Source organism: Macaca fascicularis, chromosome 16 (genome assembly GCF_037993035.2).
Source record: "Macaca fascicularis isolate 582-1 chromosome 16, T2T-MFA8v1.1".
Lineage (NCBI taxonomy): Eukaryota > Metazoa > Chordata > Mammalia > Primates > Cercopithecidae > Macaca > Macaca fascicularis.
Window position 1 is genome coordinate 20,662,116 of NC_088390.1, and position 19,270 is coordinate 20,681,385.

Sequence of the window (19,270 nt, forward strand, 5' to 3'; positions counted from 1 at the left end):
GACTACAGGCGCCCGCCACCATGCCCAGTTAATTTTTGTATTTTTGGTAGAGACGGGGTTTCACCATGTTGGCCAGGATGGTCTCGATCTCTTGACCTCATCACCTGCCTGCCTCAGCCTCCCAAAGTACTGGGATTACAGACATGAGCCACCATGCCCAGCCTAACATATATTTTTATTGTGCTCACTTGGCTTCCTTTCTCTGGAGCTACAGGCTTACTTCTCCCAGTCTGCCCTTCAAGCTATTGTAGGCTACAGCTCTAACAAACATTTTACGTCTGCATGACGTGAGTCTCCCACTTTCCATTCTGCAACATCTATTTCCATGTTCCCTGCTGCCTGGCTACTAAGCCAATGGTACATATTTGAGGTTTCAAGTTATGGCAGCACTCTATTTTGAGGTATTCATTAGTGCACACTATCTGCTGTAACAAATAGACCCCAAAATGCAGAATGATTAAAAAACCACAGAGATGTATTTCTCACATAACAAGCCAGAGTGAGAGCTCATTAGTGGCATATGGCTTTTCTCCTGAAAAGCTGAATGCAGTAATTTGGCAACCTGTGTTCTTTACAGTTAGTAGATTCATCCTTCCCAAGGCCTAGTAACCAATGATATTCAACAGTGGAACGGGAAAGAGAGAGCCTGGAGAGAGCCCATATCCATGCTCCTTGCAGAATGCAGATCTCAGGCCCCAACTGCTGTGTGGGTGGCAGGAGGTGCAGCTGTGTGCCCATGAGTGAAAACTCATTGAACTGCTAACAATCTCTACCACACTTCAGGGCTCTCCATCATCCAGCCATTCCACCTCTCCGGTCTCATCCCTTGACCTTCCCCCTGCCAGCCTCACTCATCTTCATTCGATTCCTCAAGGATCTCTCATCTCTAGGCCTTTGCTCATGCTGGTTAGCCCACCTGGAGCCCTCTCCCCCTCACTGTTCTAGCCATTCACTCAGCCATCCATCCATCCACTCATCCACCAAACCACCCACCCACCTACTCATCCAACCATCCACCCAGCCATCCATTCACCCATTCATCCACCCACGCATCCATCCATCCACTCACTCATCTACCCATCCATCCATCCATCCACCACCCAACCATCTATCTACCCACTCATCCATCCATCCACCCACTCATCCACCCACACCCATCCATCCACCCATCCACTCACTCATCTACCTATCCATCCATCCACCCAACCATCTATCCACCCACTCATCTATCTATCCATCCACTCATCCACCCAGCCATTCATCCACCCACACCCATCCATCCATCCACCCATCCATCCACACATCCACCCATCCATCCACACATCCACCCACTCATCCACCCATCTATCCACCCACCCATCTATCCACCCACTCATCCATCCATCCACCCACTCATCCACCCAGCCATTCATCCACCCACACCCGTCCATCCATCCATCCATCCATCCATCCATCCATCCATCCACTCATCCACCTACTCATCTACCCATCCATCCATCCACCCACTCACCCATCCACCCATCCATCCACCCACTCACCCATCCACCCACTCATCTACTCATCCATCTATCCACCCAATCATCTATCCACCCACCCATCCACCCAGTCATCCACCCAGCCATTCACCCATCCACCCACCCATCCATCCATCCATCCACCCACCCACCCACCATCCACCCACCTATCCACTAATTCACCCACCCACTCATCCATTCATTTATCCATTTACCTATCCATCCACCCACCCACCCATCCACACACCCATCCACTAATTCACCCACCCACCCATCCAACAAATGTTTTGAGCACTAAATGTGTGCCAGGCACTGATCCACATGCTGGGATTCTGCAATGAGAAAACAAACTCCTGCCCTCATGCAGCTTGTATTCTAGCTGGGAGAGACAATGAATAATAAACCAGATAAAATAAATAAATCATACATCGTGTAAGAAGAAATCAATGACTGGAAAAAATAGGGCAGGGTAAGGGGATCAGAAGTGGAGGAGGTAGCAATTTAAATGTTGGGCAGGGGAGAACTGGGAAGGAAGGCCTCATCCAGAAGGTGATCACTGGGCACGGACCTGAAGGAGGTGAGGGAGGGAGCCATGAGCATATCTGGGGGAAGAGTGCTCTGGGCAGAGAGCATAGCCTCTGAGGTTGGAGCAGCTTTGCAGATACAAGGACCAGCAGGAGGCCCATGTGGCTGGGGTGGAGTGAGAAAGGGGAGTAGTAGTGGGAGCTGAGGTCAGAGACCATGAGGCCCGGATCCCTTGGGGCCTGCAGGCTGTGCCCCTTGCAAAGCTCCCTCATCTTTCAGGCCCCAGTCCCCATCTCCTTCTTCAAGAGAGCCTTGCAGGTTCTCCACATTGGGGCTGGGTGCGTCGCCTGTGTGTGCACCAATAGTCTGGTCACAGAGTTTCTTGTTACGTGTGCACTTTCTCATTCCCCTCCCCTGAACTCAGGTCCTGTGAAGATAGTGGCCCGTCTGCCTGGGTCACCCTCACTGCGCACGGTGTGGATGGCATCGTATCTCCAAAGGGCAGTGGCTCCACGTGAACAGGATGCAGGTTCTCTCCTCATGGCCTGCTGGGAAGTTTAAATGAGACGACCTAGTCCAGGGCACCTAGTTGGACTTTTTTGTCTTAGTTGGCAGATGAAACACCAATGCATCTGTATGCCCTGGCTCTCCTTTCCCAGATTCCAGAATGGCCATGCAGAGGCTTATTCCTGCAGTCTCAGGGTCTCCACACCCAATGTGCGACCCCATCATCAAGCTTCCTCCTGAATCAGGACAACTTTCAGGAACAAACCTCTCAAAGGGCCCCCTCTTTCAACTCCTGGGTTCCACCCTCTCCCTAATTCAGAAAATGATAGAATCTCACTCAGCCAGATCTCCCATCTGACTCCATGTGTAATGGCCTGCAAGTGTCTCCCTCAACCCTCAGACAAGCTCTTCCCAAGACAAAGGAGCTTTTAATTTTAGCACTCCAGTGCATGATGTGCTGGTATTAGTGATGGCAGATGAGCTGGTATTGCTAATAACCATTCTCTCACCGATTCACACATCCATCTACCCACTTACCCACCCACCCACTCATCTACCCCTCCATCTATCACCCAACCATCTACCCACTATCCATCCATTCTTGGTCTGCCTGGCTCTGGGGCCTGTCATCCTCTAGATGCTTTGCCTCAGCCTTGGTACCAATGGACTGGCATTATGTCATATGCCACAGCCCCTGCAGGTAAGAATATTTCTGCTTGCCCTGACTGTCTGTTGGTTGGTTGCCAGATCCCTTCCCTCCTCTGATCACAGAGAGGCTGGAAGCCTGCAAACTACATTTGCTAGAGCCCTTACCAGTGGGCTTCCAATTTGTTCCCACTGGTAGGAAGCACTGATCAATCAGAAGGCAGTAAAGTTCCTGGATCTGGGGAGTTTTTTAGTGCTGGCAACAGCAGCAGTCATCAGCAGGCAGGCACACACCTTGGTCTTGTTCAGCCAGCAAGGTTCTACCAGGAGCACCCTCAGCAGCCCTGTGATCCCCAGGCACTTCTGGGTGACACCTGTTCCTCCAAGCCTCCATGTAAAAGTGCACTTTTCCTGCACTTACCAATATTTGGGCAATCTCACCTTTTCACTCTCTCTTCTCATTTTTCCATCAGTTTTCATAACCAGTCCCCTGCATTAAATCCACTCTGAAGCGCCTGGGCAATTTCCATTTTCCTGACTCTTCACTGACTGATAACGTCCTTGGTAGCAGGAATGACTTCCTAGAAATAGACCCTTAATGCTGGAAATCGGGGATTGGTTATCTGCCTGGATTGGGCTGGAACGCAGTAATGACCTCACTGTCAGAGGGGATGTGGTACCCTGGAAAAGTCACAGCATTCAGTGACAAAACTAGTCCTTACAACATCACCTATTTTAAGTGCCTGGGGTGAAGTGTCTCTTGAAGGCAAAGCTGGAGACCAAATGGCTGAAGCCCTTCATGTCACGGGGACAGCTGGAGAGACTGTTGGCTTCTGACTACACTGGAGGCAGCAGAAGTGATAAACCCAACTCAAGACTTGGATAGAAAAACAGACAGCATCTTGGATAACCAGAAAAGAATCTCTTTAATATCTTGTAGCCATAAGACTGATACAACTGAAAACATAACCCTAAATTTGATCCTGCAGGTTGCAGTTACAACACAAGTTGAATTCACAGCCTTGCCGGAACTCTTTTTTTTTTTTTTTTTTTTTTTTTTTTGAGACGGAGCCGGAACTCTTATGTAAAATTTAGGGCATTGGATCTGGAAGGAGTGGGACCCTGAGAATCGTAAAGGGATATTTGGGTGGACTTGAGCAAATCCAAGAACCCTGAACTGAGGAAGAGCAGTGTGAGTGTATGGTCAGGGGCTCCGTGAATATTCCTGCCTACAACCCCAGCCTCACAGGCGATTCAGCCTTCTCCATACCAGCCCAGCACTGGTTAGCCGCTCACCTTATGGCTCGAGGCAGGACCCTTCGCAGGCTTGCAGCTGAGTGGGAAGTTGCTGGAAGTTTTATGTTTATTGCTTTCAAGGCCATCTGTCACCACAAGCAGACATAAGACCTCATATCACACAAGCTCGATGCCACCAAGAGGACGGGAGCTGGGCTGGATCCTGAGCCCTTCAAGTGGCATGGGCTTTGGCTTGTGACCCCGATTGAGTTTCAGTCTCATCTATCAAATAGGCCTAATAATAGGCATGTCACGGGACTGCTGTGAAAACAAAGTGGAATAAGATTGCAACGGGGCCGGGTGAGGTGGTTCACACCTGTAATCCCAACACTTTGGGAGGCCAAGGCGGGTGGATCATTTGAGGTCAGGGGTTCGAGACCAGCCTGGCCAACATGGTGAAACCCCGTCTCTACTAAAAATACAAAAATTAGCTGGGCGCGGTGGCACGCACCTGTAATCCCAGCTACTTGGGAAGCTGAGGCAGGAGAATTGCTTGAACCCGGGAGGTGGAGGTTGCAGTGAGCCAAGATCACACCACTGCACTCCAGCCTGGGCGACAGAGCGAGACTCCATCTCCAAAAACAAAAACAAAAAGATTGCAACGGGCCTGACACTTTCTCTTTCATTCTGAGTAGCCATGTAATCCTGAGTGGGAACTAGGAGACATTGTCCTGCAGTCTGTTCCCTCCCTCAGCAGCTGGCATGGAATGAGATGTGGCCCTGGGTCTGGTGCAAGATTTTCACTTGTTTTGTAAGCATTAGCCACAGCTTTCCTTGATGGGCATGTGTTGACATGAGGCTGGGCCTCACCTCCCTGCAGTGGACCAGAAATCCCAAAGGAGCGACTTCTTATGGCACAGCGGATCTCATGCATGATGACATCACTGCCCCTTCCTAGGAAACCCCACAAAGTCACTCTGCTTCATAGCTGGGCTGTGGCCTCGTGGGCTTTTGCACCTGGAGATGGCAGGGAACTGTGATGTGGGGGCTGGGCCAGCTGGAAAGGCAGAGCTGCCCAGACTGGGGTCTGGGGTCCTGAAGTCACTGTTATCCTGCGGGGAGACCTCAGCCAAGCCCCAGTGCCACTCAGGGTCTCGCTCTCCACACTGAAGGCTGGGCTGAGGACTGAGAAGAGAGGCCAGACCAGGTAGGGAAGCCCGCCTCCCCCATCCCACCTAAACCTCCCCACCAGTTAAGGACAGGGCTGACCAGCAGGTTGCTGTGGGGAAGGCAACAGCATGGGGACAGCACTGCAAGTCAGGCCACACCTTTTACGGAAACGTTCCTCTGAGACCTGCTGAGGAGCTTGGAGAATGAGGAAGGGGGCGGTCCCGGGGCCAGCTGGGTCCACACCCTGCCACGGGCCCTGAGGAGGGAAGGCACGAGTCACTGCCTATTTTGACCGGGCAAGAAAATAGAAACCCACAGGGTGAGGCGGGCAGGAAAGCAGCTCTGTGGGAGACCTGCAGGCCCCCGAGCATCCCCTGCCCCACTCTGGCTCTCGCCCAGATGCATAAACCGGCCCCATGTGGTGGCATCCTTACCAAGGACTCCCAGGTGACCCGATGGGAGGGGTGAGGCTGGGCTGCCAGGCAGACAGGGTAGCACCAGACGGGATGGGCTGGGGGCTCCAGGGCAGGGTGTCTGTGGTGACCCGACCTGGGGAGATGTGGTTATTGCTCTGCTGGAGACCTTGGGCCAGGTCCCACGAAGCCCTGCCTAGCCCCGGCGTGGGTTAGCGGTGATGTAAGGCAGCCCGAGGCGAGGCCAGGTCACACCAGCGGGAGCTTGGATCAGGCCTCCTGAGAAAGCCCTAGCCTCGGTTCCTGGGCCCAGGGCCTCTGCGGGCCTCCACCACCCCAACCCTCCTGGTTCAAGTATTGGTTGTGGGCTGGCCGGATGGAGAGTCACCTGCTAGAACACAGGGGGAGGAATCTTAGGTGAGCGCGGGAACAGGGTGGGGCCAGGCCCATTCCCTCCTGGCTCTCAAGGGCTTCCTGTGGGGGCCTCCTTGTACTGCCACTGCAAGGTGGGCTGGAGGCCACAGGGACACGGCCTCAGCTCACTGAGCTCCTGGGGGGTCATGATGGACTACGTGCTTGAACATGGGGAGGGACGTGTGGATGGGAAGGGGGTGACCTTAGGGAGGGGAAAGGAGGCCCCTAGCCCTGCTGCCCCGGGACAGTAAGGGGAAGGCCCAGGCCTGGCTGCCCATCCTCTGTGCCTACAACTTCCTCTTTCCTTAAATTCTGCCAGCAATGGGCCACCCCTAGCCGTGGAGGGGACCCGGAGCAGCTCAGCCCACCTCCTGCCTCCGACCTCTCACACAAGCCCTCTGCAAAAGAGCCGAATTCCTGGAGGCCAGGGCAGGAGCATCTGCCACAGGGCAAGGGGCAGGGATGGGGGGGGTGCTCGGGATGGTGACCCCTGCTGGTCCACGCTGTGACCCACAGCAGGGGTTTCGAGGAGACTCTGGGGCTCCAGGACCCCCATCGGCAGGATGCCAGGCCTCCCTGCGCATGCAGGTCTCCATGGTCCTGTGTCCAGGCAGGAAGACCCCTGAGCTGCTGTGGCTGGAGAAGGAATGCGGGGGGTCTCGGTGCCAAGACTGGGGATAGCAAGGAGGTGAGTGGAAAATGCAACCATAGGCCAGCCAGCGCCTGCGCATGGAGTCAAAGGGAGGAGTCACCATGGCAACCACAGCCGCTGCACCGGGGGAGTCGACCTCTCCCTGTACTGCCCAGAGCCCAGCCTGACACCCCCCGAAGCCTGGTGGGAATGCATCACTCCCAAGGGATGTGGTGTTGACTAACCAATGTCTCAGCCCTAAAGGGCCCCTGGCTCCAGGGTCACCCTCCAGCTCTACAGAGGAGCAGGGACGAATCTGACCCTTGTTAGAGTTGACACAAGAGGGCAGGACCTGAGCCAGCCCCAGGGGAAGCCAGCATGCCCGGGAAAGGCTGGTCCCACCAAAGTGTGCTGGTATGTCTCCTGGACTGCACCCAGGAAGGCTGGGTTGGGGAGGAGCCCAGGGCCGGATGGGCAGCAGAGTGTATCCAGCTTAGCCAGCCCAAAAGAGGACACTGATGTCTGGCAGCGGCACAGAAACCCGTCTGATGTTTCTTCCTCTTGGATGCTGATGACGTTTTTGGAGAACAGTCAGCCTCTCTCCCACCCCAGCTCCAAGGCATCTTCTCGGAGAAGGCTCAGGCAGGTGGCCAAGGCCAGCAAGGGGCAGGCCTGCAGCTGCTCAGGCCCCCTTGGAGCTGCTCCCAGCAGACAAGGGTATAGGGGACAGCAGCCCAGGGGGATGGGGTCTTGGTTTCCTGCAGAACCTACACGAGAGGCCAAAAAAAAGGTGGGGGTACCAAGGAGAGGAAAACACCCACGGCACCCACCACCAGCCCGCCTGTAGACCACATCCTGTGTGTTCACATGTGTGAACCGCACGTGCAACTGAGCCTGGCCAGTGCTCCGTCCTTCGCTCTCCTGGTTTCTGTCAGCGAGAGCTGCTCCCTTCCAGGGCCCTGCCTGTACTGGGGATGGGGGTCTGAGAAAGGGACAGCGCTGGTGGCAGGTGGGGTCTGGCGCTGCCACCCTCAGAAGCTGGCACACGAGGTTTCTTATTGCTCCTCTTGGCTCTGGGGCACACCTTCCTAATTTCCAGAAAGGACACGGGCCCAGGAGAGGTGGCAGCAGGGGTCCCACACTGGCCCTCCTGCTGATCTCCACGTGGAACCCGGCGGGCGGGATGCAGGCTGGCTCTAGCCCCTAGTGCGGCCCACAGGCCTCCCACGAAGCTGCTGGTCTCTGCAGAGAGGGAGCTGCCGGGACGACCCGGCCTCCTTGCCACCTCAGTTACCGGGTCACCGCCCATCATTGGTCAGCGGCCTCCAGGGATCTGGACGTGGAGCACAGATAAGTGTCCTTACAAAAATAACTCTGAGTCTGTTCCCAGTGGGACCAGGTTCCTGAGAGCACGTAGGGCCGGGCAAAGGCCACGTGGAAGAGTCCGGCAGGGAGCGCTCCCGCCTGCAGGCCAGGGTTACGGCTGCAGGCGCTCCAGGTACTGCGGCAGGGGGTTCTCCTTGACGTACTTCTGGATGTACCAGCAGGTGAGATGGGCCTTCAGGTCCTCCTCCACCACGAAGTCCAGGGCGGCCTGGGAGCCGGGCAGAGAGGACAGCGGTCAGGGCCTGCAGCCGGCACCAGAAAGGTGGCATCGTCTGCTCCCTCCCCAGGCCCCGGCTCCCTGGCCACCCACTTTGCCCTGCTCAGTAATTCTCTTCTTTCAGCATCACCTGGGATGATCCCCACAGACTGGTCCAGTACACAAGGGAAAAACACATCACGTCTCCTCAGGGAGGTACAAGCTCCCATGCCCCAGACAGCATGGAGGGCAAAGGTTGCCTGCAATTCTCCTGGCGGGGTGAGGGTGCAGGAGGGAAGCCTGCCCACGGCCCAGCTAAGTCCCAGCAGCAGCCCTCAGGGCCTGCTTTGCTCTGGCTGTAACTCCCTTCCCCAAGCCCAAACCTCTCTCCAGACAGCCTGGGATTTGGGATTCCCTGATGAAGGGGCTGGGGGCGGGAATGGGGCTCCCACGAAGCACCTGCCACACAGGAGGTGTGTAAGGATCCTGGAGGCTCAGCCACGCCAGGGTCTTGAACAGGAGCCTGGGCCCAGAAACGCTGCCACCAGCCTGGAGAGGACCCAGGGCCAAGAAGCAGGCTGGACTGGCCACCAGGGCCACCGTCTCCTCTGAGGGAGGGTGGCAGCCCCCACGTCCCCGCTCCCACCTGGCCCTGCCGCCTGCCTACCCTACCTTGGCGAGGTGCTTGGCGATGCCGCGCCCACGGTAGGCATCTGGGACCTCGGTGTGCTGCAGGTCCACGATCCGCTTGCCCACGTACTCATAGAGCAGGACGGCCCGGTCATGACATCCTGGGGGTTGTGGAGACAAGTAAGCCTATGCTGACTCCCATCACAGTGGACTCAGGTGCAGAGACTGGGGTGGAGGGACAGGCATTGGGGGCCATTCAACTGCTACAGCTAAATCCTGAATAACCTCTCGGCGCCTCAGTCCCCTCATCCATAAAGTGGGGATACAATAAAATGTCCTTCATAGGCTGGTTTGGAAAATTAAATGAGGTAACCTCTGTGACATGCTTACAGCAGTGCTTAGAACACCTGAACCTCTGCTACTACGTCAGTCTTAGCATCCCAGAGCCCTACCACCCCTTCTGTAGCCCTGCTCTCTGCATCCCCACCCCACCACACCCCCGGATCTGGCCCCAGGACCCAGCATTGGACACAGAACAGGGCTCAGCAAATCTGCGACTAAGGCAGAGCATGAAGAGACAAGAGAGGCAGCGCTGTGCCACGCATCAGGACCACCTGCTGGACCCTGACCGAGATGCAGCAGGCAAGATCAGAGGCCCGTGGCAGAGTCCATGACGCTGGACACGGGAGACAGTAACAAATGCGTCTTCACACTCCACCAGGCCTGCCAGGCCTGGAGCTCACCAGTCCACCCCAAACTCCTGCTGGGCAAACAATGAACTGAAGTTTTTTCCTAACCACAGTTTTCAGTGTCTCATCTGTTTGCCTCTCCACCTACCCATCCATCCATCGACCCACCCATCCACTTATCCATCCACCAAATGTTTCCTGAGCCCCAGGTACTGTTTCAGATGCTGGGAATATAGCAGCAAACAAGCCAGACAAGGAGTCCTACCTCCATGAAACCCAAACGGGAGGAAGAATAAACATGAAAAGCAAGTGGATGTGTAGGATGCCAGGGAATGGGGGCAGGTGAAGACAGGAAGGAGAGGGCACCAGCCATTCTGAGGGAACGGTGTTCTGGGCAGAGGGAACAGCCATTGCAAAGGCTCTGAGGCGGGAGTGGGCCTGAATGAGGGGCAGCTGGAGTGGGGTGGGTGAGGGGAAGGGCAGAGATGGGGGCAGGGAGGTGATAGGGCAGGTCCTGCAGAGCCTCCTAAGCATTCTGAGCTGGGCGCCACTGGAAGCCCCTCAGCAAAGGGACGGATGCGATTCACGGATTCTGCTGCCACTGTGGGGAGAACGGATGGGGAGCAGGGGCAGGGAGCCCAGAGGGTGAAGACAGAACACAGACCAGGGCGGGGGCAGTGTGGCTGTGTGGAGCAGTGTTTTGACTGGATGGTATCTGAAAGTGTAGCCAGCAGGATTTACTGATGGCTCGGATGTGGTCGAGCAGGGAAAGGGGAGCCTAGGACAACACTGAGGTTTCTAGTTTCAGGGAGCGCCAAGTGTGTGAATGAAATAAACAAGCTGGGAGGGGGCCGTCAGGGAGGCCCCTCCAATGGAGGGGAAGTCACCGTGCCCAGCTCAGTGGCCCTCCGTCTCTCCTTTGATTCTCCCCAAAGCCTCTGAGTTGAGAGGGGAGTGCCGGGAAGGTGGTGCAGGGGCATGGCCAGGGCAGAGGTTCCAAGGTGGGAGACTCAACACGCTGGCACTTTCTCCACTCTTTAAAAGCACGCTGTGTTTCACGTGCTTTAACTTCAAAGCCCCAGAGAATCTGCCCCTAAAGCCTGCGCTGGGTGACACGAGGGGAAGGCTGACGGGCCAAGAGGTCCAACCACTAGTCCAGGGCCACCGGAACTGGGGCCAACGGCAGCAAGGAGGCTTTCTGGCCCTTGGTCTCTCCTTTGATTCTCCCCAAAGCCTCAGGAGATGGCTACAATTCATCTCCCCATTTCCAGAGGAGGAACTACTGAGATCCAGGGATCCAAGTCACACAGCAGGCCGAGATGACGCTGGAGCCCAGGCCCGCAGGTCCTGAGCCACAGCCATTCTTTCTGCTCCACCAACACACCTGCTACTTCCTGCACCCGCCATCGCCTAGGCATTTCCCTCTGACCGATGCCCTTTCCCCGTTCCCGCCAGGCCCAGCTGAGGGTTCCCCAGCCCCACTCCCCTCATGCCTGCAGCCCCGCCCCCGCACCGGCCCTGCTGCCTCCTCCTTGTGGGCCTGACTGTCCTTCTGTGGACTGTGCCTGCCACCCTGGCCAAGGCCCAGCTGTGGCCACTGCCGCCTGTCCTGGCTACACAGCAAGGGATGTGGTTCTTGGCTCCCCACCTGCTGGGGTTAATTCAACTCACCCAGGACAGGCGAGCAGAGAGAGGAGGCTATTTTGAGACTGACCCGGTCACCAAGGGAGCTGCCTACCTAACCTGGCCATTTAATTACCCCAGGCTCATTAAGGGCCTGCTATGTTCCAGCAGTGTTTGGGCTGCAGGGCAGGCAGCAGTGAACAAAACTGATGAAATTCTTCCTCATGGATCTTACCTACTGAGGAAGACACATAATAAGTAATATAATCATAAATAATACAGGGGCCGGGCACGGTGACTCATGCCTGTAATCCCAGCACTTCAGGAGGCAGAGGTAGGAGGATCGCTTGAGCCCAGGAGCTGGAGACCAACCTGGGCAACATGATGACCCAGTCTCTACAAAAATAAAAATAAAAGTTGGCCAGGCACAGTGACCCACTCCTATAATCCCAGCACTTTGAGAGGCCAAGGCGGGCGGATCACCTGAGGTCAGGAGTTCGAGACCAGCCTGGCCAACATGGTGAAAGCCCATCTCTACTAAAGATACAGAAATTAGCTGGGCGTGGTAGCGGGTACTTGTAATCCCAGCTACTTGGGAAGCTGAAGCAGGAGAATCACTTGAACCCGGGAAGCGGAGACTGCAGTGAGCCGAGACCGCACCATCGCACTCCAGCCTGGGCAACAAGAGCAAAACTCCATCTAAAAAAAAAAAAAAAAAAAAGGGTAGCTGAGCATGGTGGTACACACCTATGGTCCCAGCTATTTGGGAGGCTGAGACGGGAGGATCACTTGAGCCCAGGAGTTTGGGGCTGCAGTGAGATATGATTGTATCACTGCACTCCAGCCTGGGTGAGAATGAGACCCTGTCTGTAAATACATACATACATACATCACAGGTGATAAGCTGACAGGTGCCAAGGATCACTACACAGCAGAGGAGGGGTGGGTGGGGAGGGGCAGGGCTGCCACTGTAAAGAGGGCATACAGGGACCCCAAAGGAGATGTGGGGTATGAGCCATCCACTGGCGAGAACAGCATGTGCAAAGGCCCTGGGATAGGAGGTTGAAGGAAGAGCAAGGATGCCAGAGTGGCTGGGCCCGAACAAGCCGGGGGTGAGGGTTGGGAAGCCAAGTCAGAGATCCTGGGGCCAGACCACACAGAGTCCTGCAAGCTACCAAAAAGAGCTCAGCTTTTGCTCCAGCACAGTCCCTGCAGAGCAGGGAGGTGGACACAAGAAGCCTGGCAAGCTCATTTCTGCTCCTCTGTGCACGCCCTGCGTCAGCGTTTCTGGAGTAGCCACCTGGGCCACGGATGGGCCTGACCCTGGGAGGCCTCTGCTTCCCATTGGCCCTCAGTGATCGCACAGCTCAGCCACTACCATATTCCAGGCACCCAGCTCAGGGTAGACACCCAGGAAATATTTGTCCAACTAAAACAACTGCTGTTCTATCTCTGCCAGACACAGGCTAGGGCCTTGCGGCAGACCTGTGGACAACTGGCTGGACCAGCATGCCGGCCTTCCCACAGCCGGGCCCGCACCTCGGGCTGTGGCTCCCAGGAGACAGCAGGACAGGAACAGTGGTGGCCCAAGCGTGTGCAGCCCCAGCATGAGGCAGGCTCGTGCTCTGCTCTCTCCACACGACAATCCTCACAACCATCCCACTAAACAGGTAGGATTCTCACAGCCCCATGTACAGATGGGGAAACTGAGGCCCAGGAGGGAGGAGGGTGGCGGTGATCGGCCCGGGACAGGTGAGGTCTCTGGGGCAGAGAGGTGTCGGGACTGGCGTAGGATCACCTGGCAGAGTTGAGACTGGAACTGAGGGCCCTGCCCTGCCCTAGGCTTGCGCCTGTGGCTCCCAAGTGACAAGTACTAACCCCTTCTGTTCTAGTCTGAGGTCTGGAACTCTCAAGGCAGCTCTTACAGCCTAGCCCAGATAAGGGCCTGGGGCCTGGGCCAGGCCCAGAGGCTGTGCCTGTGTCACTGTGAGATGAGACAGCAGGATCCACGGTGCCCAGAAATGAAAGCGTGGCTGACAGTGCTGCCCTGGTGTCCTGCTCCCATCATGGGGGCTGCAGGCGGTCAGGGAAGGCCTCTGGACAGGTCATGTTTGGGCTGACCTGGAATGAGAGTCAGGGAGGTGTGTGGAGTTGCCCTGGTGATAGGGCTGAGTCAAAGGAGGGTCTTCAGGCTGAAAGGGGAACAGAGGGCATCTGGGGTGGCCATAGTGGTGGTGGGGCTACATGTGAGGAAAAGATCAAGTTTAAATGGACACCCTACGTGGGCCAGACCACATGGCAGTGGGTGGCGAGGAGCCGGGCTCCTGGGCGGCAACCTCAGAGCATCCGGCCAGGGCCTGAACTCCACCTTGGAGGGCCTTCAAAGGCCACCCAGTCACAAGTGTCTACACCCACAACACAGCCCACAAATGCAATACCGGTCCTCGCGCTCAACTCCTTGTCCTGCCCCAAACCTGTCTGGAAATCCCAGGAAAATGCCCAAGTCCCCACAGCTTGACCAAGGTCTTTGGCTCCTCCTCGCCTTGCCTTTCTCATCTGACCTGACCCTTGGCAGGGCTGTGGACACAGCTTTCTAAACGTGCCTGGGGTCCAGCTGCCTCTCTGGCCACCCTGCTTTGGTGGCTGTTCCCCTGCCTGCCACCTTTCTGCCCAGGGCCTCTGGGAACCCTTCCTTCTCATTCCAGGTGAGCCCAAAGGTCACCTGCCCAGAAGCCTCCACTGGCTGCCCGCAGCCCCCATGATAGGACAGCAGGACACCAGGGCAGCACTGTCAGCCACGCTTTCATTTCTGGGCACCGTGGATCCTGCTGTCTCAGCTCACAACAACACACGCAGTCTCTGGGCCTGGTCCGGGCCCCAGGTCCTTATCTGGGCTAGGCTCTAAGAGCTGCCTTGAGAGCTCCAGACCTCAGACTAGCACAGAGGGGGTCAGTACTTGTCACTTGGGAGCTGCAGGAGCAAGCCTAGGGCAGGGCAGGGCTCTCAGTTCCAGTCTCAACTCTGCCAGGTGATCTTACGCCAGTCCCGACATCTCTCGGCCCCAGAGACCTCACCTGTCCCGGGACGATCACCGCCACCCTCCTCCCTCCCGGGCGTGAGCACCCCCCCAGCATCATGTGGCTGGTCTGAGAAAAGTTAAAGCTACTCTGCTCGTGGGGGACCCGTCCCTGGGTCTCCGTACCCCCATGCTCTCTCTGCCCCTCCCCAACCTCAGGACCAAAGCGGGCCAGGAAATTGTCAGGGGAGGCGATCACAGAGAAAGACCAAAGCTTGCAGACAGGAGACGGGGCAAGACCTCTGGGAGATGTGGAGTCTACAAGAAGGTGTTGACCTCTGCTTTCTCCACTCGGCCCACACCCGCCCCGCAAAAAGAGCTGGCGGATCAAAATATATAGATGAGGACACTGAGGCAGACGGAGGCAGAGCCCAGGCTGCCGGAACGGTGGCCCTGGACAAGGACAAGCAGACACCCTGGCTGGCTTTTCCGGCACCTCTGTAAGTAGAGCCTGGATCAGAAAGGAGCCACATGGTGGTGGCTCATTGGTGGATTAGGCAGAGGGAGCTGTGAGCCCGGAGAGGCTCAGCCATAGGTCCCTCCCCTCCCCAGAGGACCCTGGTCTAGCCCAGCCCAACACAGCCAGGGGCCTCATACTGGGGCTGTGATCTGAGCACCTCCCAAGGCCTGGGGCTGTGGTCTCAGCTCCACTGCATCCAGGGGTGCTGAGGGAGGCCGGGGGCAGCAGCTGACTCTCTGGGGCCTCAGTCTTCCTGTCTGCAAAATGGGGGTTAGGGAGGATGCAGAAAGTTCCACGGTTGTGCAACCTTCAAGTGTCCCTTCCCTTGCAGCAAGTGGGACACATAGCCCTGCCTGTGAGGGAGAGGGAAGGCTGAGGAAGGGGCTGCCCAGGAGGTGGGGGGATCTCTTCCAGCTGTCTGCAACCTTCAGAAACCATCCTCAGATGAAGGCCAGGGGCTCGATTCCGGCTTAGCTGCCTACAGGCTGTGTGCTTTGGTTTCCCCATCTACGAAGTGATGACAAGCTTGCATTTCAGAACGGGGATGTGGGATCAGACAAGCCCGAGCTCAAGCCTTCCTCTCATCACCCAAAAGCAAGTCACAGCCATGCTTCTTTCCACATCTGTCCAGGATTTAGGCGTTTCTCCCACGCCTCTTTGCAGTGCCTGGACTAGTAAAGTAACCACGTCCCAGCTCTGTCCCGGTCCTCACAGTTTGCTCCCCTTAGAGCAGCAGCCAGAGGGAGCCAGGGCATCCTGTCTTTCTTCTGCTCAGGACCCTCCTAGGTGCCTCAGAGTCAAAGCCAAGCCCACGGGACAACGGCCTCCAGGCCCTGCACCACGTGCTCCCCATGACCTCTCGATCCATCCTGCACACACCAGGCATCGCAGGCACTGCAGAGCTTTGCTCCTGCTGTTCCCTCCACTTGGAACACTATTCCCTCTTGTAGCTCTGTTTCTTGACTCCTTCGGGTCTTCACTGAAATGCCATCCTCCAGGGAGGGGCGTCCTGGACACAAGATTCTAAACAGCAGCCCTGCCCAACACAGCCTCACCTTTGCCCCTGCACCTCTCATGAGAGCCCTCATTTTCCAGGATACATTAAAACTGACTCTATTTCTTGTCCATTTCCCTCCCTGTCAGCCACACAAGACCCCAACACCTAAGAGTGCTTGGTACACAGTAGGCGCTCAACAAATACTTACGGGGTGAATCACAGCTCCTCCACCTCTGTGGTGCAAGACTTGGGGCAAGTCTTTTCACTTCCCCATGTCTCAGTCTCCCCATCTGTATACGGGAAATGCAGTTTCCCCTCTCCCTGTGCTGTGCGGCTATGAAATAAAGAGACTCCAGGTGCACCGGGCCTCCTAGAACGCTGTTAAGTGCTTCATAAACGAAGCTGCTCAAACTTTTTCCCTCACTCAGAACCAGAGCTCGCAGGAAGAGAAATCGGCCTAGCTCTGCTATGTGGACAGCCTAGGAACACTTCCGCACCAGGCGCCTGGGGCTAGCTGACCCCTCAGCCTCAGTGTTTGTATCACTCAGTGGGCACAACAGCGCCAGCCTCCAGGCTTGCCTTACAGGTCGGGAATGATACCACAGCCTGTTGTCCTGATCAGCTCAGGGAGGCCTGGGTCCAGACTCAGACGACCCTTCTCTGGTCGCAAGACACACACCCAAACCCATTGCGGCCTGGAAGCCCAGAAAAGCCCCACCCTGAGCTGCACGGCCACTCCCTTGGGGGCCTCTGGCCTCCCTCTTCTCTCTCCCTTGGGCTTGTGGCTGGGGAGATCCCCAGCCACATCTGTGGTCAGCTATCTGGGCAGTAAGTTCCAGAAGGGGGTAAGTTTAGAAATATGGCTGGGCATGTACAGCCCTGACCACAGCCAGCTCTGGAGGGCTGTCCTTTGGCTGTACCCACTTGGAAGAGAAAGAAAAAAAAAAAAAAAAAACCCAATGTATCCCCTCTTCTTTCTATCTTTGAGGATAATGGGCCTCCTGAGCCCCCAAGGGAACCAGAGGCCGCTCTGGAACCTCAGAAGAGAGGATATGAAAGCCACCAGCTCTCTCTCCCAGAGTGGCCAGGGCCCCGAATGTCACCGCCAGCTAAGCCCTGCCGGCACCCCAGCAGTAGCAGGACTGGCTTCTGCCTGGTGGTGTAGGGTTGGTTGGGCCAACGGTGAAGTTCTGGGTGATACTGGGCAATCATTTCCTAAGGTCTCTAGCCTCAGTTTCCTCATCTGTAACACAGGGTGGCATGTCACAACATTGTCAGGGTATTGTGACAGTCCCATCCACGAAGCAGTAGTGGGGCCTGGCTCGACACTGGGCACATTCCAAATAGCATCGGAGATCTGGCAGAGGCCCCTCCTGGCTGAAGCCAAACGTGGCTCACAGGAGCCCCACGGTCCAGGGAGTCAGACCAGTCAGGAGGCCATCCCAGCTCTGTCCAACTCTCGGCCTGACCTCTGGCAAACCTTTCCCTTTCCTGGCCCTCCACCTTCCCTTCTTGAAAATGGGCACAGTGGCCTCTAAGGGCTGGTCCAGCTTGGACATTCCCACTGGGGCGAGGTGGGCCACAGGGAGTTCATGGCCCTGTTTTTGTAGTTTTGGGACCTCCTGAGCGGGATGGGCCAGTCAAAACTTCTCTACACCGGCTGGGCGTGGTGACTCACTCCTGTAATCCCAGCACTTTGGGAGACCATGGCAGGTGGATCACCTGAAGTCAGGAGTTCAAAACCAGCCTGGCCAACATGGTGAAAGCCTGTCTCTACTAAAAATACAAAAATTAGCTGGGCGTGGTGGTGGGTGCCTGTAATCCCAGCTACTCGAGAGGCTGAGGCGGGAGAATCACTTGAACCCAGGAAGCAGAGGTTGCAGTGAGCCGAGATTGTGCCACAGGAACTCCAGCCTGGGTGACAGAGTGAGACTCCGTCTCCAAAAAACAAAAACAAAAACTTCTCTACACTAAAGGAGGACTTGCCCTTGCTTTCTGGCTTCACGAATCACCATCCGGCCACAATTACCAGCACTTATTAATGCCCCACGAGCTGGTCTGATCCTTTACATTTGTCACAGTCTTTCATCCTTACAGCTAGCCAGTGAGGTGTGCACTGGTGTTATTCCCACTGCAGAGAGGGAAAAACTGAGGCACACAGAAGTGAGGCAAATGGCCAGTCCCAGAGCCACTGAAGTCTTGATAGTGATAGTCATCCCCCTCCAACACTCCCCGCAAGGGACCACAAGCCCCTTTCGCGGTCAGCCCCAGGTCCGCAGACCTCCCAGGTGTAGAAAGACTAAGATTCCCAGGGGCAGCAAGAAGCCATATAACACCCGCAGAAGGGGACAGGTCACCGCTGACCACCTTCCCAGGATCTCCAACAGGAGCCTTCAGTGGGTGCCCAACAGCCCTGAACAACTGGGCCTGAGCAGGTGCGGTTCCCCTGCGGCTGAGAGTGGAGACCCGCGCAGCCCCAGCTCCTGCCTCTGCCTTTCCAGGGGCCCCTGTCCGCCCTGGCCCCTGTTCTCTCGGGTAGTCTGACCCCGCCCAGCCCGTTCCACTTCCCGGAGCGCGGACCGCGCCCCCACCTGGCCCCGAGGGCAACCCAGCTCGCGCCCGGAGCTCCGGCCGCCCGAGACCACCCCGCGGCGCACGCTCGCAACAGCCTTCCCGGGCGGCGGGCCGGGACCGGGCCGCGGGCGCGCGGGGGACGGGCGCCCAGAAAGGGGGCGGCCCCGGCGGGTCCCGCTCGCTCGCAGACAAAAGGTCGGGGCGGACCGGGGCCGCGTTACCGTTGAGCCGGACAGTGAACTGGCGGCGCCGGCGGTCGTGCTCCACGCGGATGGGGCAGCTCTGCTCCAGCGCGCCCAGCGGCACGGCGGCCGCCGAGTGCGCCATCTGCGCGCGGGGCTGCGGCGCTGGGACCCGGGCGGCGCCGGCGGGGGCCCGGACGCGCGGCGAGGGCCCGGGCGCGCGGCGGGGCTCGGGCGCGGGCGCAGGCGGCAGGCGGTGGGGTAGTTAGGGCCTGGGAGACCGCAGGCGGCGGCGCTGAAACTGACACTCGGCGGCGGCGGCAGCAACAAAAAGGAGGCGGGGGGGGCCAGGAAATCAGCTGTGAGGTCACGTGCGGCGCGCAGCCAGTGGACGCGCGGCCT

The 19,270-nt window shown here is 57.2% G+C and overlaps 1 protein-coding gene across 2 annotated transcripts; it reads right to left on the reverse strand.

Annotated features, from left to right (window-relative positions):
- Positions 1-4,093: 4,093 nt before the first annotated feature.
- NATD1 (N-acetyltransferase domain containing 1) lies at positions 4,094-19,196 on the reverse strand. 2 transcript variants are annotated; one of them, XR_012425384.1, is made up of 4 exons: positions 18,908-19,196; positions 9,310-9,428; positions 6,032-8,649; positions 4,094-5,853 (listed from the first exon to the last, which is right to left on the reverse strand). XR_012425384.1 is itself a non-coding variant. In XM_005583144.4 (3 exons), the coding sequence occupies exons 1-3, from the start codon at positions 19,011-19,013 to the stop codon at positions 8,533-8,535; spliced, it is 342 nt and encodes a 113-aa protein (XP_005583201.1). In that variant the 5' UTR covers positions 19,014-19,196; the 3' UTR covers positions 4,094-8,532. The 2 variants fall into 2 exon arrangements, 1 of the variants encoding a protein (XP_005583201.1); XM_005583144.4 differs by having other exon boundaries at positions 4,094-8,649.
- Positions 19,197-19,270: the final 74 nt, after the last annotated feature.